The sequence below is a fragment of the Maylandia zebra genome, unplaced genomic scaffold, assembly GCF_041146795.1.
Source record: "Maylandia zebra isolate NMK-2024a unplaced genomic scaffold, Mzebra_GT3a scaffold05, whole genome shotgun sequence".
Taxonomy (NCBI): Eukaryota; Metazoa; Chordata; class Actinopteri; order Cichliformes; family Cichlidae; genus Maylandia; species Maylandia zebra.
Window position 1 is genome coordinate 201,839 of NW_027490035.1, and position 21,625 is coordinate 223,463.

Below are 21,625 nucleotides of genomic sequence, written 5' to 3' on the forward strand. Positions count from 1 at the left end.
AACCACAGGAACTGTATTTCAGGGTCAAATGTGAGGCCATCTGTCAGAAAGTTTATGCTTGGCCTGTTGGGTCATAAACGGGGAAATGAACCCAAGTACCCCAAACAGCCATGCCCTCATATTTAAGCCTAAATAAAAGAAATAGAACGTCTAATGCAGCTATGAGGGGGGAAATTAGCAATGCATACACAAACCATTTAACATGTGATGTATTTAGTCTGTGTTAGAAACTGTTGATCTTTGCAAGTGTGTGTTGGAAGATAAAGACAGTCGACATGATCACATTTCTGTCACACATTTCCTGCAGAGCAGAGTGTGAAACTTATCTGATCATCTGCCAAAAGTTAACATAAATAAAATAAACAGTAAAAGTGAGTTCTTTTGTGTTTCCAGGGGTAAAACAGCTTGATGCAAACAAGAAACAATTAAATTTAAATTACGAGCAAAAGTCGTGGGAATTTATAAGAAAAAATAAGCAGCATAAAAGTCAGCCAGTCATGCAAATGTTAATAGATGTACATATAGGCTGTTTAGGGAAACCATGAATCACTGAAGAACAGAAGTCAGTGGGTGATTTAGATTCATCACTCATTACAATGCACAAACCGTTGTTCTCAATCATCAGGCTCTATCATAATCATCACCATATTTGAGTGTCTTTGAACTTCGTGTATATGAGGCTGTTTCTCAGAAAGATCTCAGTGAGGTGTTGATAGGTTGAAATACTGAATTCTTCCTGATAAGAGGGGGAGGTGTGATATGCCACACCCAGCACACAAATACACAGACCTATAATCACACCTCATCAGTTGTGCCTGCATGTGTTCCTGCACTTACCAATAAATAGCCAAACACAAATCAACTCGTAGATTTTGACTCTGATCAGTGAGCCAGACCACCGGTGAAAATGACTGTGAAGATCCTCTCCATCACTCTCCTCCTGCTCTCGGTGTGTGTGTGCTGCCACTCCTCTGAAGGTAACTGTGCTCTTACTTTTCTACAGAAAAATGAGGGAAAAAAAGAGATAAAATAGATCATTTGATCGCAGCAATGACTATCTCCAACAATGGCTGCTGCCTGTTTGTGAATAAGGTTCACTTCTGACATTTTGGTGTTTTATTGGGCAGGACCACTGTGTAAAGACCACAAACCTTTACATCAGTCATATTCTGGTATCTGCTCAGTCTATAATTGTGACATTTTTTATCCAGCATTCACACTCGACTTCTACCCACCAAGCATTCCTGGAAGCTGTTTTCTGGGCTAAGTTTTGTTAGTCAGTCATGGCATTTTAAAAGGCGTCCTTTACGTCGACATTTAGAAGAAGTCTTGGAGATTTCCTTTTTTTTTTAAGTACAACATTCACCTGACTTTTGTGTTCGATTGCTGGACTGACTGACAGCCACACCATATCCATTCCCGCTATACTGCTTACCATTAACAATGTTTGTACTATTTATGTTTTCTACTTTTGTTTTCTGTCACTTATGGGGTTATGTCTCACGCTGCGTTGCATGCCAGGCATATGTTGACACTTAAACTATCATAACTGCCAACTTATTAGTGTAGCACAGTTGGTGCAGTGGTTTCCTTCAAACAAATTCACTCTGTAACTACATCTCACTGCTTCATTTTAGTTTTTAGCAAAGTCATCATTTCAGTGGGTTTTTGGAGGGGTGCATACATTGTGACTCATTGCATAAGGCATGAAAGCAGAAAATGAGAGAGACACAGAGAGAGTATAAGATAATATCTTGCAGCTACGGGACAGTATTTTTCACCATTCAGTTATCAGCACATCTGAACTTTGAAATCTATGATTAAACATTTGATATATTAATCATTGTTAATAAATGGAGCTTAATGTTGGTTCCTATTCTCATCCCCTGTAAAAGAAATCAACATGCTTTGTTTGCAAATAATAACAAAAAAAGCAATTTAAGGCAGAATCAGTTTGGATTTGTTTGGTACAGCAGATTTCATCTTCAGAACATAAAGACAATGTTTCCCAACCGTTCATATTTCTATTTGATTCAATTTGGTTAAGAAAATAAATATAAGTAAAAATTCATCCTTGCAAAATTCCAGGAACCAGATTCCAGATGATATCTCCAAATGTTGGATCAAGTCTCGCCTCTGTTAAAATATATTTATGGAAACTTTCTGAGTGATCCTGATAACAGCACAAAGCAAAAGTGACGTACCGTCTGTTATTAACATAAGAACATTGAGAATATGTTCTCTATCATACCAAGACTGTCTCCACTCAGTTACATATTCGATATGTAAGACGTATGACTCCCCTTTGGTCACGGCGTGTGGATATTTCAATGTAATCCACCTTTCTCTATCATATCGAGACTATCTGTCCAGCTTCAGGCTGCTTGGAGACGCGTTCTGATCAAACCATCACTGATTTCATGTCTATGCAGCTATTTCATAGGTATGCTGTGGAGCATGGGCAGGCTAGCCGGAGTTTCTTTAAGAAATATCCACATGCTGCACAAATAGGAGTATGTAATATGCTTTTTTAATCAGAGACATTTCAAGACAGAAACATTCTTTAAAATCTGTGCAAGAGCCCTGCAACAGCTAAACTTAATTCTGGGCCAAAGTTGGATTGGTTTTCATTCATTTTTTCTTTGAATCCCAATGACTATAAAAATCAAAGTTAATTAACATAATGCCAAAACTGCCTAAAAAGTGCTTGAGGGTCCCCAAGTGATGAGAACATTGATTTGTTCCACTTACTTGTTGATTGATTTGGACAAAAAAATGCCTGTGCACTGTAACATAATTTCAGGTCACATATTAAAAGTCATCTTCTGTTTAGTGATATAAGACAAATCAGTTTTTAACCTTTTATCTCTCAGATACTCAAGTCCGTGGACCTGGAAGAATCCGCCCGTGCTGCGTTGGCGTCGACAAAGACAATATGACTGCTGAGGTGGTGGGAGAAACATATCGTGAGCAGGCTGCAAGAGGACACTGTGTGAAGGCTATAATGTAAGTCAGCACTTGTTGTCCTACATACAAACATATACAATCTCTATAATTTTCTGTCTTTTATTTCCAGTTTTAACACAAAAAAGGGACAACTTTGTGCTGATCCAAAAGCTCAGTGGGTCAAAGATCGTAAGTCGTGCTAAAAGAAACACACAGAAATAAATGCAAAGTATTTACAGAGAAAAACTGAAGCTGCTGCTTGTCTGTTTTTCCTCTCTAGTCACTGCCAAAATGAGGAAGGTGTGAAGTCTGTCTGCTGCATCAGTATTTTCATCACCTTTGAAGGCTTATTCAAACCAGAGCGCTTTCTCAGCCTGACTGTTTTAAAACATTAATTGATCAGGTTTTATTTGTCTTTTGTTTTTTGTGGGTTTTTTTCTTATTTGTGAATCTCTTTCTGTGCATTATGTGTTTATGTGAAGCACAATGTGGCTGTGAAAAACAATACAAAAATAAACTTTTGTATTATTGAGCAAATATTTTCCTGCTGTTGTTTGAATCGCCTATTGCATTCCACTTGTGTTTCAACTGAGGATGCTCGCTGAGCAACACTGTCCAGGTTTTTTATAAAACTTTTACCCAAGTTCATGCGGCCCACGATGAACATAAGTGGGTCGGCCCAGTGAAAAATCTTATTATATGAAAAAAGCACAATGAAAAACTTCATCTCAGTTTGCCAGTATGTTAAAGAAATACTCCTTTAGTTAATCAATAAAATGTATCAGCACAATTCTCCAGACAGAAAAGTTTTGTTATTTCACAGAAAATATCTTATTTTTTTCTCTTTTTTTGTTCCTCTGGACCCATTGTGAAAAAGAAATTTCTATAGTAGTCTTTTCTTTAAATGTTTGTCTGCTTCTTAACTACTTTGATGTAGCATGAAAGGCCATGGGCAGGTCTGTGACAGAAGACCTGGAATTTTTGTTGTGCAGACTCTTCCTCTGGGACTCATGTTGAAGATCATGGGATCGAACATTTAAACTGAGGGGTGTTACAGCCCAAAGCTGCTGGGCCCCTTCCTTTGGTTAATCGTTTTTGTTATAATTAGCTTACGCAGCCCCCTCCTGGAGATGGCTGGACCTTCTCAGGCTGCCTTCCTAACCCAACTGCTCCAACCACAGCAGAGCTACTTATAAACTCACCTTTCTATCAGTTTCATTTTGTTTAACTGCATATTCTATCCCTGAGATATCTCCATATAAGAAAATGAAGTCGAATTTTAGAATTTTAGCAGACAGCAAGATATATACCAGGCAACCAAGCTCTCCTCATCACAGAAACTTGCTCACACAGCACACTATAAGACACAGGGCTAAATGCCCAACTTGCTTGGAAGCTGGAAGTTGGTCGGGCTGCTGGTCTGGACGGGTCCCAATTTATAGCCTCATTTAGTTTTCCACCAATGTTCAGCCTCCACCTGTAGCTTACACAAGCACAAACAACACAGAGAAAGAACAGCACCACCCTCAGGTGTGAGGAACACAAACAACACATGACCTAGGTCATAAGAGATGTCACAAAACTTTTTTGCCAGTAACATATCTGAAGTCATTCTACTCTGCAAGGCCATCAAAGAACTAACATGCAGTTGTTAGTTGCTTGAAGTTTGGGAGGGTGAACATCTTAAGAGGCATGATCAGGTAAACTACAGCACAGATTCTTTTCCATACAGGGGAGAGTTTAGCTCTTTGCTTTCAATCACTGCAAAACCACCACATGTCAGCCCTTCTGGTGGTATGGTTAACAAACCAGTCCTTGTGGTGAAGGCTACTGCCTTGTGTCACATCATAGATGTACCAGCTTAAGCCATGCAGTCCCGACATTGCCGATTCCTGTAAAAACAGGTGCTATTACTTGGATAGTATTTAGCATTTGGAGGGGTTTGTGGTTATTTATTGCTAAGTGCAGGAACATCCGAAGGCAGGGCTAATGCTATTTTTTATAGGTCTGTGTAGTTCAGTGTGCATCCACCCCTTATCAGTGAGACTTTAATATTTTCAAACCACCAACATCATGCTGAGAGTGGGTTTCAAGTAAGATATTTGTATATTATTCATATCGCCATATAGCCCAATTCACCTGTGCAGGGGCTCAGCTGGTTTGGTGGACGGAAGGATCGGCCTGGTGTAACTGGCTCCCGATGTGGACGTAACCAATAAAGGACGACGGAAGAGCCGCAGCGTTTGTGGGGTGTGGAAAACTTTCTGTGCACTTGCCCCAGATGGAGCAGCCGCAGCCATAGCCAGTTAGTTATTCGGGCATGTGTGTGAAGCGCCGAGTGTATTGAAGAAGAGTTCTTGTTATTGCAATTATTAGTTAGGACTTGAGAGTCTTTGTATTTTTTTATTCATTATTTATGTTAATCAGAATCAGAATCAAAGAAACTTTATTTATCCCCAAGGGGCAATTAAGATACAACAGAGCAGCATGACATTAAAAATAAGGTCAGGGCATAAACAGGTAATAAGAGATAAAAAATACTTAAATTATACAGTATATACACCGTTTTAAAATTAAAGTGACTGAATAAGTGAACAAATAACTTTAGTGACTAAAAGTGAATATATAAAAAGAGTGTAGAGTAGTTTATGTTTCTGGTGTGAGAAATTATCTTATCGGCTGGAGTTAAAAAGCAGAGTGGCTTTGGGGACAAATATGGCTCTCCTCCTCTCAGTCCTGCAGGAAATGCAGCGGAGGTGTCGCCCAGAGGGCTGTTTTGATGGTATATATATATAAATCTATCAATCGTTTGTTGTAAGATTCAGATAATTATTTTTTAAAAGCTAAATATTTTAAATGAGAATAAGAAAGAAAAGTATTTCCTTGTGCCCCCCTCTCCCTGTTAATGCCCTACCTGGCCCCCTGGCAACACTTTGCTAGACCCGCCCCTGCACAGTTACCAGCTGTCAGCTACCTAGAAAAGGATCCTGGTGTTATTTGTCTCTCAGAAACAGTTCATAACTTCCCCTCAACTCATTCATGTCACCTAAAAGGTAAACCTGTTTCTCCATCACCTGTTCAGCTCTGATGATTCAGTAAGGACATCTCCTGGTTTCATCTTCATGTTTCCCTCTCACCAGATATACAAACCGACCAGCAGCTTTTACAGCTGTGGCTCCAGCAAACATCGGCTGATACTAGAAATTAATATAAAATAAATTCTAACAACAGCTGATCAAGCTTAAACGTGCTGCTGTTGTTTAGCGCGACATCCGCTGGTTTCCTCTTTCTGGTGCAAAGTGAGCGATAAACAAACAAGAGAGCCGATCAGCTGATCATTGATCAGTTTCATGATTGAAGTAGAAACAGGAGAGGGAGGGGGAGAGAATGAGAGAAGAAGAAACAGCTGACAGCGTAAAGACGCAGAATAAATCCAGCTTTGTGTCTTTTTCCATTCTAGCTGAAGTCCGGGACAATCTGTGTTCCTATTCACCTCAATATGAAACGCGTAATATTTTCTCTGAATACGGAACAATTGCGTTTTTTATGGGATGGTTGGCAATTCTAATCAGCTTCAGAATCAGAATACTTTATTAATCCCGAAGGAAATTAGGGTTACAGCAGGCAGCACGCTAATGGCGCATGTGCACTTACAAAGGAACCTTCTGACCAACTTTACACAAACATCACATTGGGGAGACATGTCAGAAAGGTAGGCTGATAGGAAAAAAACAACGAAAATACATAACATGAGGTAAGAGGAGGAGAAAAAAAACTCCACTCAGACTGAGCTCCTAGTGGGAGAACAGTTTGGTAACAGAAAAAACACCTCAGCACAAAAAGCACATGACTATCAATACACCATAGAAACACAAGACAAGCAACAGGGGCGGGTAAAGGGTAAGAGAGAGCCGGTGTAGACAGCGCATCCGGTCCTGCAGCATGTCTGCGCTGGTCCAGTTGACTGCCATCTTAGGGCACAAGCATTGAAGGCATTTGGAAAGGGAGGGGGTATCAGTGTGTGCATATCAGTGTATGTGTGTATGTGTGTCCAGAGTTCAGCTGAGATAGTGTCCTTCGCCCCGCCAGGCTAAGTAAACAGTCTTCCAGCCAACCCAGGTGGCCCTAAGTAAAAACACAAGACAAGGACATAAGAAGCTAAGCAGGGAAGATAAGGGCAGGAGAGGAGAAAAGTGCGACCGCCTTCGCTGAGAGCCAAAAGAGAAGAATTAATAATAATTAACGTTATGAACAAAATAAAGTTCAACATCAGTAACATCATAGCACCCACCCAGCTGTATAGAAACTCAGTCATGCTAGCTAGTAGCCAGTACGAAAAAGTCAGCATAACGAAAATAAACTACCCCTAAACTTGGTTTATATCTGACCCAGGTAGACTGCAGGTCATAACTTCTTACCTGAAGTTCAGTTCACACTCGAACCGACGGCCGTCTCGGGTCTCTCCTCCTCCTGCCTCCCCTTTCCCTCATCCACCTGCTGGCCTCCACCACTTGCTAATGTTACTGAATCTGTGGAAGCTCCATGATAGCCACCACACGAAGTAACGAATAAAGAGCCTATCTAAATACCAGTAACGATTAACGCGTTTGTCACGAGGGAACAGGGAGGACTCGGCGCAGACTGAAAACACAGAAAACTGAATTTTATTTACACACTCCCGGTGCTCTATATACAGGTGAAGGGGGCCAAGGTTCCCAAGGGTACAAGGAAGAATCTGGAAGTGTCCTCTCTTGCTCCGCTCCACACGAACAGAACAATGCACTTGGAAAGGTCCTTTCCTCACACACACCACTCTCACGAACAGGCTTCGGTGTCCAAACTTCCAAACCGAGCACGAAGAATCTGTATACAGAGATCAGGAATTAACACGGAAAACTTTCACGAAGAGAGCTCAAAACTGGCTTAGGCTAAAGTAGCACTGACGAGCGTTACTCAATAGTCCAGCGGCGAGGTGTTCTCAGTCACTGCCTTAAGTAGCGAGAGCAAACAAGGTGAGGAGCCACAGGTGATTGCTTGCAGGTGGTGAAGGCCAGGGGCGGGAGCCCATAATGAGCTCCGCCCAGACAGCAAGTAGAGAGAGAGAGGAGAGAGACAAAAGCAACACACATGCAGCCACACAGGGCCAGCCAGGCAGGCACGGGGACCATGACAGCGTTCCTCATTTTGGCATAACAAGTTACCGTGCTCGTTACCACAATAATAACGTAGTTACTGTAACCCATTACTTAATAACGCGTTAGTCCCAACACTGCCTATATGTATGTGTTATGAAAGTGTGAGTAATGTGGATGTTTAGGTTGTGGAATAAAATTGAGGCCAGAAGGGGACAGAGGGGTGATGCCTCTCCTGCACCCTGGTGACACACCTGCATCCCACGGCCCTACACGAGTGCGTCGTTGTGGTAGAACGGGTAAAGGGAGGCAGTTGGGGATGGGGAGGGAAGGAAGGGAGGGACTACTTGTTCTAGCTGTTGCTTGAATATACACCAGACTCACACAAAATCTCCTTATGCATTCCCAGAATCTGATTTCCTTGGTGCTTTCAGTTGAGCTCAATAATCCAGTATTATGCACATTTATTTGGGTTAAGTGTGCTCCAGACAGGTCCTGAGATGGAGTGACTTGGACTGGCGGCCCCAGCTACTTTCTTGCACCTCATGGATAGGGTTGTGCATTCGCATGCTGCATATACCACAACATATCTGGATTTTCCCATCATCCACAGTGCATGTGCAACAGACTACAGTGCTGGAGTCCCTGAGGCAGGGGGGGCTCATGGTCAACACAAAGAAATGTGCAGTTGGGCGGAGACAGGTACAGTATCCGAGGTACAGGGATGGGAATCGAGAACCAGTTCTTGTAGAGAACCAGTGAGTAGTCCATTTCCTTTGTGTTCATACCTAAATGCTAAGAGAAACATCATATGTGTGTCTTTAATAAAATTTGTGTTGGTATGTGGGACCAGCTTTAGGTTTATATAGTTAAATGCTAATTATATGATGTGCATTTCAGGACATTTTACAGAGTAAAAGTAATGTAACAAGTAGTCTATCAGATTACTTTCTCTTGGGAGTAATCAAGTAAATGTTTTTATTAATATGACAATCATAAATATACTTATAGAAATATTTACAATTATTCTGTCATTTAGCAGTCGTACTGGGGAGTTAGACACTCACACCATCAAATTAAGAACATGTCTCTCAAACCCATTTCCTACTAAATAAACAGGAAATAATTTTTTGTGGCTGTCTTATCTTTGGTTTGACTATTTCTTGAAGTGTAATTTAAACAGGAAGTAACATAAACTCGTCACTCATCAGATAAAGAATGCAACCTTAGCAAAAACTGAATAAAATTTTGTGGGAACAAGTAAAATACGAAGAAAGAAGAAAAGCAAGTTTCACAAAAATTTAGTCTGATTATGTTGAGAGACTTTCATTGACTTTTTAAGGCAGGTATGTGCACTAAACATTCCTCTTGCTGCAAGAAAAATGAGAAAATGGGAAAGACAGCAACACCACTACCAGGGGAACTGCACCCCAGGAAATGTGACTTTAAACAACCTCTCATTATTCCAGTGAATAAAAAGCCACAAATATTTGTATGAAGTAGTAATAGATGAGGTAATAACACAAAGTTTCACTTAATAACCAGTTAACAATATAAACCTAACTTAGCCTACAGTTCCACACACCAGCACCAATCCCTACCCTGATGAGGACTCACATATTATTGTTTGTTTATTTTAACTTATGAACACAAAGCTGACAACACAAAATAAAGTTAAGTTACTTCTAGGAGTATGAACAGGCAGAACCTAAGGCTGCACGACTGACTGTTCATCACTGCCTTTCTTACCTGTTGAAGATCAGCAGCTAGCATGCTCACAACTTCTTAGCTAGCTTTGTGTTAGCATGCTGTCTGTGCAGATGCTTGCAAAGAGCCCAAGTTATGTTGGCAATTTCATTGAGTTTTTCTCTTTTTTCCATCATACGCATATGCTTTGTGTGATAAAAAATAAAAATAATCACAATGTCTGTATTCCTCAAAAAGCTGTATACCAAAGTAGGGATGTTTGGTGATAATACACAACACCACATTTGGTGAAAACCAATTACAGCATATGAGCACAAACACCTCAACTGAGAAATTAGAAGTGCATACCCAAACCACTTTTAGTCTGCATTAGAAATGTTGATCTTTGCATGTGTGTATTGGAAGATTAAACAGTCAACACAATTACATTTGTATAAAACAGTTCCTCCAGAGCAGAGTGTGAAAGTTACCATCTGCCAAAAATGCACCTAAATGAAATAAAAGTGGGAGCGTCTCACTGCTTTAGTTTTCAGTGGGAGTTTAATGGCTTAAATTACAAGCGAAAGTTTAAGATGTGGGGATTTATGGATGAAAAATAAGCAGCCAAACATCAAAAAATGATGCAAATGTGAATAGATGTGCATCAGGATCGTTAAGAGACATCGTGAGTCACTATTGTTTTGCACTTGAGGCCTAATGCACAACTGCAAGAGATAAACAGTCACAGTTAGTTAAAATGGAAAAACAATAATCGACGTGTGATTTAAATCCATCATTTGTGACAATACACAAACTGTTTTATACACTATATTTAAGGCTAGGTCCACACTAATGGGTGTTCGTTTGAAAACGCAGCGTTTTTGAAAACGCATACATTTCAAACTGCAGCTGTGCAGTCGCAGTGTGGACACACAAAAACGCAGACTTTCTAAAACAAATACATATTTTAGTCATGTGATGCAGTCATGTGACCAAATAAACAAAGATAGCAAAGTGCATTATACAGCGGTCGTTTTGATTGCTCTCAATTTTGACAGCCCTAAAAAGGATGAATATCAGTTTGTACATGCTCCAGCTAGCTTTTCTTCAAATTTTTTAATTCTCACTCGCTTTTGCGCATGCGCAGGACTGGAACGTAAGCGTTTTCATCTGTTTCAGTGTGGACGCACGACGAAAAATATGAAAACGTTCTTGTGCTTAAAGTGCCTCAGCTGAAATTTAAACTTAAAATATCTCAATATCTGAACATGTTACCTTGGGCATGGGCATCATAGAGGTCCCGCCCTTGACTATCTCTGATTGGTTTAGATCACAATATGGGCATAATGTGTTATTGTTATCGACTTTTTTTTTTACTCGAATGGCTGGTCTCACCGGTGCAACCTAGGATTTTTTTTAGTCGCACTATTGAGAAATAAGGTCGCATTTGGGACCAAACTGGTCGCACTCTAGAGCACTGCCTTGTATGATTAAACATTGTTAACTTTCAATATAATCTAGTTTTATTTATATAACATCAAATCACAGCAGAAGTGACCTAAAGATGTTTTGACTTGTGAATTAAAGATACAATAATACCTATTGGGCTGAGGGGTAGAAGACAGTACAACAAACATACTGTTACTTGTTGATTGCTTCATGCACTTTGATCACTGAAAGTCATTTTTTCATTATCTGTCAAACTGTAAAATTTTACAGAGTGAAGCACGAAAAAGGCTCGCTCACTGTCACATAGTTTCAAGTAGCATTTGTTTTGTTTTGTGATGTAAGGAGTTTCATCACATTTTAAACTTGGAGTTAACTTTGATTTTCCTTCTAATCAGACCTTTTCAGTTCTCTCTATAATTTTCTGTCTCTTATTTCCAGTTTGAATACAGAATATGAACAACTTTGTGCTGATCCAGACACTCAGTGGGTCAAGGACCGTAAGTTATTCAAACACAGATACACACACATATAAAAAAAATATTTGTGGAGATGAACTGAAACTCCTCTTCGTGTCTCTTTCCTCTCAAGTCATTGGCAACATGACCAGGGAGTTTCCCACAAAGGCTGAAACATTGCAGCTCTTCTGCCACATCAGGATCTGCTCATAGTCACTTATACTTATGAATTTTTTAATATTTGCACTTTAAATTTTTAAGGTTACATCACCCTCTTCTTACTGAAGAGGAAATTCTTGATGTCGGATTTAAGTCATGTATGACTTTATTTGAAAGTGATGCTTAACGCTGAAATTTAGATGGACCCATTGAGTTCTTATGTTATTTTAAGCTAGGAATTATCTTTTATTCCTTTTTTTCTGCTTATATGATTCCTGTTACATCCATGAGATGGAAATGTAGGGGAGTGTGTGAGGAGGAAGAATGAATAAAGCAGAAATTGTTAAATTGTAAACTTTATTCTTAACACAAAGAGAGAGCAACATCGCTAGATCAATATCAAAAGAAAAAGAAAACACAACACAAATCTAAAGAGAGGGAAAACACAAGCAAGAACTAAAACGCACTTTAGTGGCCCACAGGCTCACTAGTACCAGGCAAAACAAATCCACACTGAAAAACAGAAACTTTTCAATTAATTGAATTACAACAAATACTGTGTGGTTTGGTTTAGTGGTTTTTTTTAACTTGAAAAAAGTAATTCGTTACTAATTACTGATTACTTCTCCAAGAAAGTAAAGTGTTACTTTATAACTTTGACTTTGTAAAAACATGACACACAACCTGAATATGTAATAAATACATACAGCAACAGACCTTTCAGCCCATTTCTATTTTTTATGCATAATGGATCATGTAAAATTGAATCAAATGAAAAAGTCTCTTTTTAAAATTGATTTTATTAGTTTTAACTTTATGCAAATTGCATCAAGCAAAAATTAAATTATGTGCAGCAGTCTCTGACTTGAAGAAATTTGTTTAACATTTAAACCTATTTTCTGCATATTCCAACATATATAAAATAATTTTTTGTGTTTACACAGAGTTTTTCATATAGATGCAAGTAAAACGCAGCAGAAAATAAATAAAATCTAAGATTAAGCAGCAATAAATCCTTTTGTTCTTAAATCTATTGTCACCTGTTTAGCAGGAGTGGAGCCAGCAGAGGTTTGCCTGGTGCTGCAGTGGTCATGTCAGTGGGAGGATCGGGGGGTTTCTCTGTGAATTTCACATTCCTGTGGAAGCGTGCTAGGTGCTTGCTCAGATTTGAAGTTTAATTTTTTGCTGTAGAAAGAGTGTACAGGGGACGCTATTGTTTTTGTCACTTTTTATGGAATCAAGCTCAAAGTAATGTCAGTACTTCTGCACTTTAAATGCTGCATAGTCGTACCCTCTTCCGCACTCCATATTATTCATTGTTGATCTGCACACGTCTGTTGCTGCCACTGATGTCACACACACTTATGTCATTGTCATGAGACACTCTCACAAACAAAATCACTGTTTAGTAATGCAGGTGGGGGGTAGGTCCCAGATGGCTTGGGGATAGAAGCTCCTCTTGAGTCTCTCTGTCCTTGCCTGGATGATGCAGAACCTTCTACCAGATTGCAGAAGTTGGAACAGTTTGTTGCCAGGATGGGACGGGTCATTCAGTATCTGCGCTGCTCTAGTCCGGCATCTCCTGGTGTAGGTGTCCTGAAGCGGGGGGAGAGCAATCCTGCAGCAGTGTTCTGCTGTACGGATCACTCTCTGAAGAGCTTTTTGGTCCTTCACACAGCTGTTCCCAAACCACGATGTGATGTTCTGTGTGAGGATGCTCTCCACAGCGCCTGTATAGAAAATCCTGAGGATCTTTGGAGAGACTCTGATCTTCCTCAGTTGTTGTAGGTGTTACAGGCGCTGAGGAGATGTGGACACTGAGATACTTGAAGGACTACACCCTCTCCACTGGAGCTCCATTGATGATAATGGGCTTGTAGTCTCTGTGCTGACTCCTTCTGAAGTCCACCACCAGCTCCTTGGTCTTGCCAACATTCAGCTGGAGATGGTTGTCCTGGCACCATGATGCCAGATTCTTCACTTCATCCATGTAGGCCGCCTCATCGTTGTTGGAGATGACGCACAACACCACTGTGTCGTCAGCAAACTTCACAATGGTCTTGGAACCAAGGGTGGCCACACAGTCTGAAGTGTAGAGGGAGTAGAGCAGTGGCGAGAGGACACATCCCTGAGGTGCTGTTAGAGACGCATCTACCCACCCTCACCACCTGAGTTCTGCCAGTGGGGAAGTCCAACACCAATGCACACAGACGGCTGTTAAGTCCCAGATCCCTCAGCTTTGTGAACAGTCTGCAGGGCACTATTGTGTTAAACGCTGAACTGTAATCAACAAACAGCATTCTCACATAGTTACCCCGTTTCTTGTCCACGTGGCTGAGGGTGGTGTGCAGGACGTGGGCGATGGCGTCCTCAGTGGATCTGTTGGATCGGTAGGCGAACTGGAGCGGATCTGTGGTGTCTGGGATGGAGGAGGAGATGATTTTCTTCAGCAGCCTCTCAAATACATTCATTACTACCGAGGTCAGTGCAACTGGCCGATAATCGTTCGGGGATGAGGGTTTGCTGTTCTTGTCAGGGATTTACATTCAAAATGCTCTAAAAAGGCACCAACAGAACAACCATGGTGAGAGGACAAGTTCAGTTAGTGCAGATGAGGCCTATCAGACATCTGCTGAGAGGATATCTGTCAGTCAAAGCAGCCAATAAATAACAGCATCCTAATGGGACAACTAATACAGCTATGAGGGGGAAATGATCTATACATGGGCACTTAGTCTGTATTTTACTATTACTGAATGTAGTACAAAAACATGTTACATTACTGAAAAATGGAATAGAGTAATGTGTTTGGTGAGGGGACTTTTTTTATTTTTATTTTAACCTTTATTTAACCAGGAAGAGATTAAAATCTTCTTTTTCAAGGGAGACCTGGCCAAGATCCACCTTCACCAAAGGTGCCTTGACTTTCTGCAATAAACACTTCTGGAACTTTGAACCAATGAGACCAGAGAAGACAGTTTTTAGCTATAATGCACAGCATCACATCTATTGAAACTAAACACTGCAGGTGAGCACAAATAGAGCACAGCAACCACAGGAACAGTATTTTAGAGTCAAATATGAGGCCATCTGTCAGAAAGTTTATGCTTTATGTATATTTAAGTCTGAATAAAAGAAATGGGATAGCTAATGCGGCTATGAGGGGGGAAATTAGCAATGCATACACAAACCATTTTCCATGTGATGTATTTAGTCTGTGTTAGAAACTGTTGATCTGTGTGTGTGTGTTGGAAGATAAAGACAGTCGACATGATCACATTTCTGCCACACATTTCCTGCAGAGCAGAGTGTGAAACTTATCTGATCATCTGCCAAAAGTTAACATAAATAAAATAAACATTAAGAGTGAGTTCTTTTGTGTTTCCAGTAGTAAAACAGCTTGATGCAAACAAGAAACCTTAAACAATTTATGTGAAATTACAAGAAAAAGTTTAAGTCGTGGGAATTTATAAGAAAAAATAAGCATCCATGTGTATCAAGACTGTTAAGGGGCATCATGAGTCACTGACAAACAAAAGTCAGTGGGTGATTTAGATTCATTACTCATGACTGTTGATATCAATCATCAGGCTCTACACCATATCTGAGTATCTGTGAACTTCGTGTATGTGAGGCTGTTTGTGATATGCCACACCCTGCACACAAATACACAGACCTATAATCACACCTCATCAGTTGTGCCTGCATGTGTTCCTGCACTTACCAATAAATAACCAAGCATTGGTCAGCGTATAGTTTCAACTTGATCAGTGAGCCAGACTGCCGGTGAAAATGACTGTGAAGATCCTCTCCATCACTCTCCTCCTGCTCTCGGTGTGTGTGTGCTGCCACTCCTCTGAAGGTAACTGTGCTCTTACTTTTATAAAGAAAAATGAGGAAAAAAAGAGATAAAATAGATCATTTGATCACAGCAATGAATATTTCCAACAATGGCTGCTGCCTGTTTGCGAATAAGGTTCACTTCTGACATTTTGGTGTTTTATTGGGCAGGACCACTGTGTAAAGACCACAAACCTTTACATCAGTCATATTCTGGTATCTGCTCAGTCTATAATTGCACATGTGTTTTCCAGCATTTACTTGACTTCTACCCACAAAGCTCCAGACACCCTGGAAGCTGTTTTCTGGGCTAAGTTTCATTAGTCCGTGATAGCATTTTAAAGGCGTCCTTTACATCGACATTTAGAAGAAGTCTTGGAGATTTTTATTTTATAAGCACGACATTCACCTGACTTTTGTGTTCGATTGCTGGACTGACTGACAGCCACACCATATCCATTCCCGCTATACTGCTTACCATTAACAATGTTTGTACTATTTATGTTTTCTACTTTTGTTTTCTGTCACTTATGGGGTTATGTCTCACGCTGCGTTGCATGCCAGGCATATGTTGACACTTAAACTATCATAACTGCCAACTTATTAGTGTAGCACAGTTGGTGCAGTGGTTTCCTTCAAACAAATTCACTCTGTAACTACATCTCACTGCTTCATTTTAGTTTTTAGCAAAGTCATCATTTCAGTGGGTTTTTGGAGGGGTGCATACATTGTGACTCATTGCATAAGGCATGAAAGCAGAAAATGAGAGAGACACAGAGAGAGTATAAGATAATATCTTGCAGCTACGAGAAAATATTTTTCACCTTTCACTTAATTAACATAATGCCAGAATTGCCCAAAAAGTAATCGAGGGCCCCAAATTGTGTTGAGAACATTGATTTGTTAAACTTGATGATTGATTTGCACAAAAAATGCCTGTGCACTGTAACATAATTTCAGGTCACATTTTAAAAGTCATCTTCTGTTTAGTGATGTAAGGAGCTTCATATTTTAAAACTAGATCTAACTTTTATTTTCCTTCTAATTATACTTCTCCCTAGTAAGAAAAATCTCTTTTTAACCTTTTATCTCCCAGGTACTCGTCATCGTCATCCTGGACTGAAACCACCGTGCTGCGTTGACATCACCAAAGGCAATAAGACTGCTGAGGTGGTGGGGGAAACATATCGTGAGCAGGCTGCAAGCGGAAGCTGTGTGAAGGCTATAATGTAAGTCAGCACACGTTGTCCTACATACAAACATATACAATCTCTATAATTTTCTGTCTTTTATTTCCAGTTTTAACACAAAAGATAGGAAACAACTTTGTGCTGATCCAGACGCTCAGTGGGTCAAAGATCGTAAGTCGTGCTAAAAAGAAACACACAGAAATAAATGCAAAGTATTTACAGAAAAAAACTGAAGCTGCTGCTTGTCTGTTTTTCCTCTGTAGTCACTGCCAAAATGAAGAAGGTGTGAAGTCTGTCTGCTGCATCAGTATTTCCAGTATTTCCATCACCTTTAAAGGATTATTCAAACCAGAGCGCTTTCTCAGCCTGACTGTCTTAAAACTTTCTTTTTTGCATTTGTCGATTAATTTTTACTCTAACCTGTGGCATAAACCTGTATTTTATTCATGCTGTTGACTTCATTGTTTTTTAATTGATCATTGGCGTTCAGGTTTTATTTGTCCTTTTTTTTGTCTTATTTGTGAATCTCTTTCTGTGCATCATGTGTTTATGTGAAGTGCAATGTGGTAATACAAAAATAAACTTTGGTATTATTGAGCAATTTTTTTTCTTCTGTTGTTTCAGTGCCCACCAGACTCTCACAAATAGTCACACACATTGCCTATTGCATTCCACTAGTGTTTTAGTAGATGATGCTCACTGAGTAGACTTTTAAAAAGTTCATGCAGCCCACAAAGAACATTATTGGGCCCGAGTAGCAAAACGAAATATATATATATATTCAAGATTCAACATTGTTTATTTGTCACATGCGTAGTTATACAAGTACAACACACATTGAAATGTGACCTGATATGCTCCAGGACTGTGCACAAAAACAGAGAGAACATTATATACAGTGAGTGAATATATAGAAAAAGGACATTATGTGCAGTAAGTGAGTGAGTTATATACATTATATAAATGAAATCAAATAAAACAATCTGGAAATTTGCAGTTCGAAATCTTAGAATGTACATTGTGTGAGTGGGGTGTTAAAGCTAAACTTGGCAGCTGAGCAGAGGACAGATCAGAAGATCAATGTACGCCCGGTGGAAGATGAGTGCAGGGGCTTTGCTGCCAGCACAACAGCAAAACTCCTTAGAGAGATTTGGATCAGACGACAGGCATTTATTTCTGCTTTTTATGCATTTATGCAAAACAAATTTTACCTGCGAAAAACAGGCAGGCTATAAGAGAACTAGCTAACACTGCTGAGAGGACCAGTCACTGGCTATGGTTAAAAAGGGCTGACATCACTTGAGCAGCTAAGGCAGTCAGCTAACCGCGCGAGAAAAGTAAATATTCTGCTCTTCTCTCCTTTTCTGGGAGGCAGTGGGGAGGTAGAGCGAACAGCCCGATCCGGTGGGGAGGAGTGGGAAGCCAGATCAGGTGCCCCCCTTCCGGCTCTCCTCTCTGCTATCTTGTCCAATTTGTCTTACTTCTCTCTATCAACTTTTCTATCCCTTTGAAGAAGTGAGGCTCCATAAATGTTAAACAGTGAGTGGAAGAAGAAGAAAAGAAGAAGAGCTGAAGAGGTGGAGAATTTTACATATCTTGGCAGCATCATCTCGAATGACGGGGTCTCTGATCGGGATGTCGACACCAGAGTAGGGAAGGCAGTTGGTGTCCTGCGACGTCTCCAACCTATTTGGAACTCGACCTCCCTGAATGTTAGGGTCAAGATCAGACTACTGAACTCTATTGTCTTCCCTACTGCACTTTACGCTAGTGAAACCTGGCGCTCAACAAGTGCAATTATTCTACACCTGAACGTTCTTCAACAACGTGGCCTGCGGCGAATCCTGAGAATTTCCTACCGGGACCGAATAACAAATGAGGAGGTCCTGCGAAGAGCAGGCACCCTCCCATTAGCCGATGTTGTTGCAGAAAGGCGCTTCCGCTTTGCGGGCCATATTTTACGCCTACCCCCTCATCGCCCAGCTAAGATTGCCATGACATGGCGTCCACGCACTGGCAAGCGAAAGCAAGGCCGACCAAAGACCACATGGCGTCGAACATTCATGGACGATCTGAGAACTGTCGATATTACCTGGGACGAAGCTGAAGCAGTTGCTGCTGACCGACATCGATGGAGATCACTAGCTGCCCAATGCGCCGCCCGGCGTAGGAGGAACTAAGTACTAAGTAAGTGCAGTGAGTGGACAGAAGAAAGTAAACTGTAGAAAACTAAACAGAAGAAAGAAGAAGAGAAATAACAATTTAACATAAACCAGTGAAACACTCCGGGGCCTGATCAACCCTGGCAGGGTCTCCTTGGATGAGGGTGTCTCAGCCTTACCAAGGAAGAAACAACGGCAGATTAGCTTGGGTAAAAAACCAAAAGCTGCTGATGGAGTTTCTGGGCTGCCTTTCCTCATAACAGCAATCCTTCAAGATTCTCTCAATTCAAAGCAATGCATTATCAGGGATTAAACATCTAGTCCTTTTACTAAATCAGTGTCTTGTGGTCGCAGCACAAGACATATATATATATATACATATATATATGTATGTATGTATACACACACACAGCTGTGGAAACGCTAGTGTCTCTGTTTCACCAATAGGCAGAGCTCTTGTAAAGCTAATGCCATTAAGAGACTTCATAAGTGTAAATAACGCATTTGATATTCCTGTTTTTATAAAGGATTAGCATACTGTTGATTTGACATTTAGGGAAATAATCAATTAATTTAATAAGTTTAAGGTAAGGGCAGAGGTCACTTCCTGTTTAGCGAAAAGTCAGAGAAGCTACTCAGTGACGGTCTAGCTCAAAATTTCCAATGTTTCAATCACTTTTAAAGGCTTAGTTAAACCAAAGCATTTCTTAGCATAACTTTCTAAGAAATGTTCTTTACATTTGCAGATTATTGTGTAGTCTAATCTGTGGAGAAGCCCTGTATTTAATCTCTGTGTTGACATCAGTTTTTCATTGTACCAAATATTTTTAATCCATCATTGGAGTTCTGGCTTTATTTTCTTTTTTTCTTGCTCTTATGTCACTTTATTTCTGTTTTTTTATGCATTTCTGCAAAACAATTTTTACCTGTAAAAAACAATATAAGAATAAATCTTAGTATTATTGAGCAAATATTTTCCAATATTTTGAATGCTCACCAGACACACACAAAATGTCACACATGTTCTAATAGAAGAACTGGAGTTCACTTTCTTTTCTTTGATTTGACGACATCCACCAGCCCTGGACTGCTGGTGAACCTTTATTTGTTTGTGTAATAAATGATTTCACTTTAACAACACTTCTTTCAAGTTGGTTAATTGTTACTCACCTTCCTCTACAGCAGGGGTAGGCAACCTTTTTGATGACGAGTGCAATCTAAAATTTCCTCAGAAGTCAATGTGCGATATGATTGCATTAGCAATAAATTTAATAACACTCTATATTAACAGTTGCTGCACTGAGCGGACAGCTCCTGAGGCATTTGAAGCGTCAGAATGTGGAAATTTCAACATTGCCTGAAAGAACTACCGTATTTCCCGGACTACAAAGCGCACCTGAATATTAGCCGCACAAGCTAAAATCAGGGGAAAATCCTGTTTTGTACATACATTAGCCGCACCTGACTAAAAGCCGCAGGTGTTTCAATGTTGACTTATCATATGTAAGAGAATATGCACAAAGCGAAATGTCAGGAAAGAGATGGCTGTTTGGAGACACACCCCTTTTATTAATATTTTGAAAAACAAGTTATGGGTACATATTTGCACAACTTTTTAGGTATATGTAAAAGTAGCGGTAATTACAAGTATGAAACATGTACTGCGCTTCATAAATGAGTAACAAATGTAGTACATAACAATAACCTACAGCACACCAGAAAAATAGATTCGGACTACCTTTTAGGCTCAGGTGCAGTGACACGGCTTTAACAAGAAGAAAAGTCAGTCATTCACCATCATCTTCCTGCGCACTAAAACCACCAAAGTCCTCTTCTCCAGTGTCGGAAACGAACAGGCTCAGGGTGGCTTAGTCATCCACTCTCAGCTTCTTTCCTTCGTTGTCAGTGTCAGAGTCGAACACCCTCTGAAGGGCCGTGGCGGTGTCCTCCTCTCCATCATGCAGCAGTCCAGCCCTTCGAAATCCGTTGGTGATCATGGATGTTTTCACACTTTTCCACGCTGTCAGATTCCACCGGTGGAGTTGAGCATAACTTGCTTTTCGCAAGTTTATCGCCGCACATCATCCACGCCTCCCGCTGAACGCGTAGCGCTACTTTGAAGTTTGTTTTTCGCGCTTCTTGTACGGCACTATGTTGCCTGGCGGATGGACATGTGACCAACATACCACTCTTGAACCCCGATACTGTGTGTCTGATCACATGCCCTTCCGCCAGGCAACGTAGTGCCGTACAACAGCGGAACAAACAAAACAAATCGTCTTACGATATGACAAAAATCATGGACAATCCATAGAAAAGCCACACCTGACTAAAAGCCGCAGGGTTCAAAGCTTGTGCAAAAAGTAGCGGCTTATAGCCCGACAATTACGGTAACAGGTAGCAACACCCCTCTCACCAGTAGGCTAAGAGATTTTTAGCCAATTACAAGTTACCACCTATGCTTCTATTTTCTATATTTAAAAAAACAACAGGAGTTATGCAGGTTTACTATGATCAAAACTTCAGACTCACAGTGAAACATCATGCTGTGTAACACTATACACCAGTGTAAAGTTCAGGAAAGTTTCTTCATGGTTCGGAGGCTG

At 40.3% G+C, this 21,625-nt stretch overlaps 3 protein-coding genes across 4 annotated transcripts in view; 2 read left to right on the forward strand and 1 right to left on the reverse strand.

Annotated features, from left to right (window-relative positions):
- The window catches only part of LOC143415819 (uncharacterized), a 272,397-nt gene that overhangs the window by 153,161 nt on the left and 97,611 nt on the right, over nt 1-21,625 (reverse strand). The window lies entirely within an intron of this gene.
- On the forward strand, nt 742-3,483 carry LOC101463734 (uncharacterized). The gene is made up of 4 exons (XM_076881244.1): nt 742-977; nt 2,874-3,006; nt 3,077-3,135; nt 3,227-3,483. Exons 1-4 carry the CDS (start codon nt 908-910, stop codon nt 3,250-3,252), a joined length of 288 nt encoding a protein of 95 aa, XP_076737359.1. The 5' UTR covers nt 742-907; the 3' UTR covers nt 3,253-3,483.
- LOC101487757 (eotaxin-like) lies at nt 15,377-17,484 on the forward strand. The gene is made up of 4 exons (XM_004575836.5): nt 15,377-15,689; nt 16,764-16,896; nt 16,967-17,028; nt 17,121-17,484. Exons 1-4 carry the CDS (start codon nt 15,620-15,622, stop codon nt 17,144-17,146), a joined length of 291 nt encoding a protein of 96 aa, XP_004575893.1. The 5' UTR covers nt 15,377-15,619; the 3' UTR covers nt 17,147-17,484.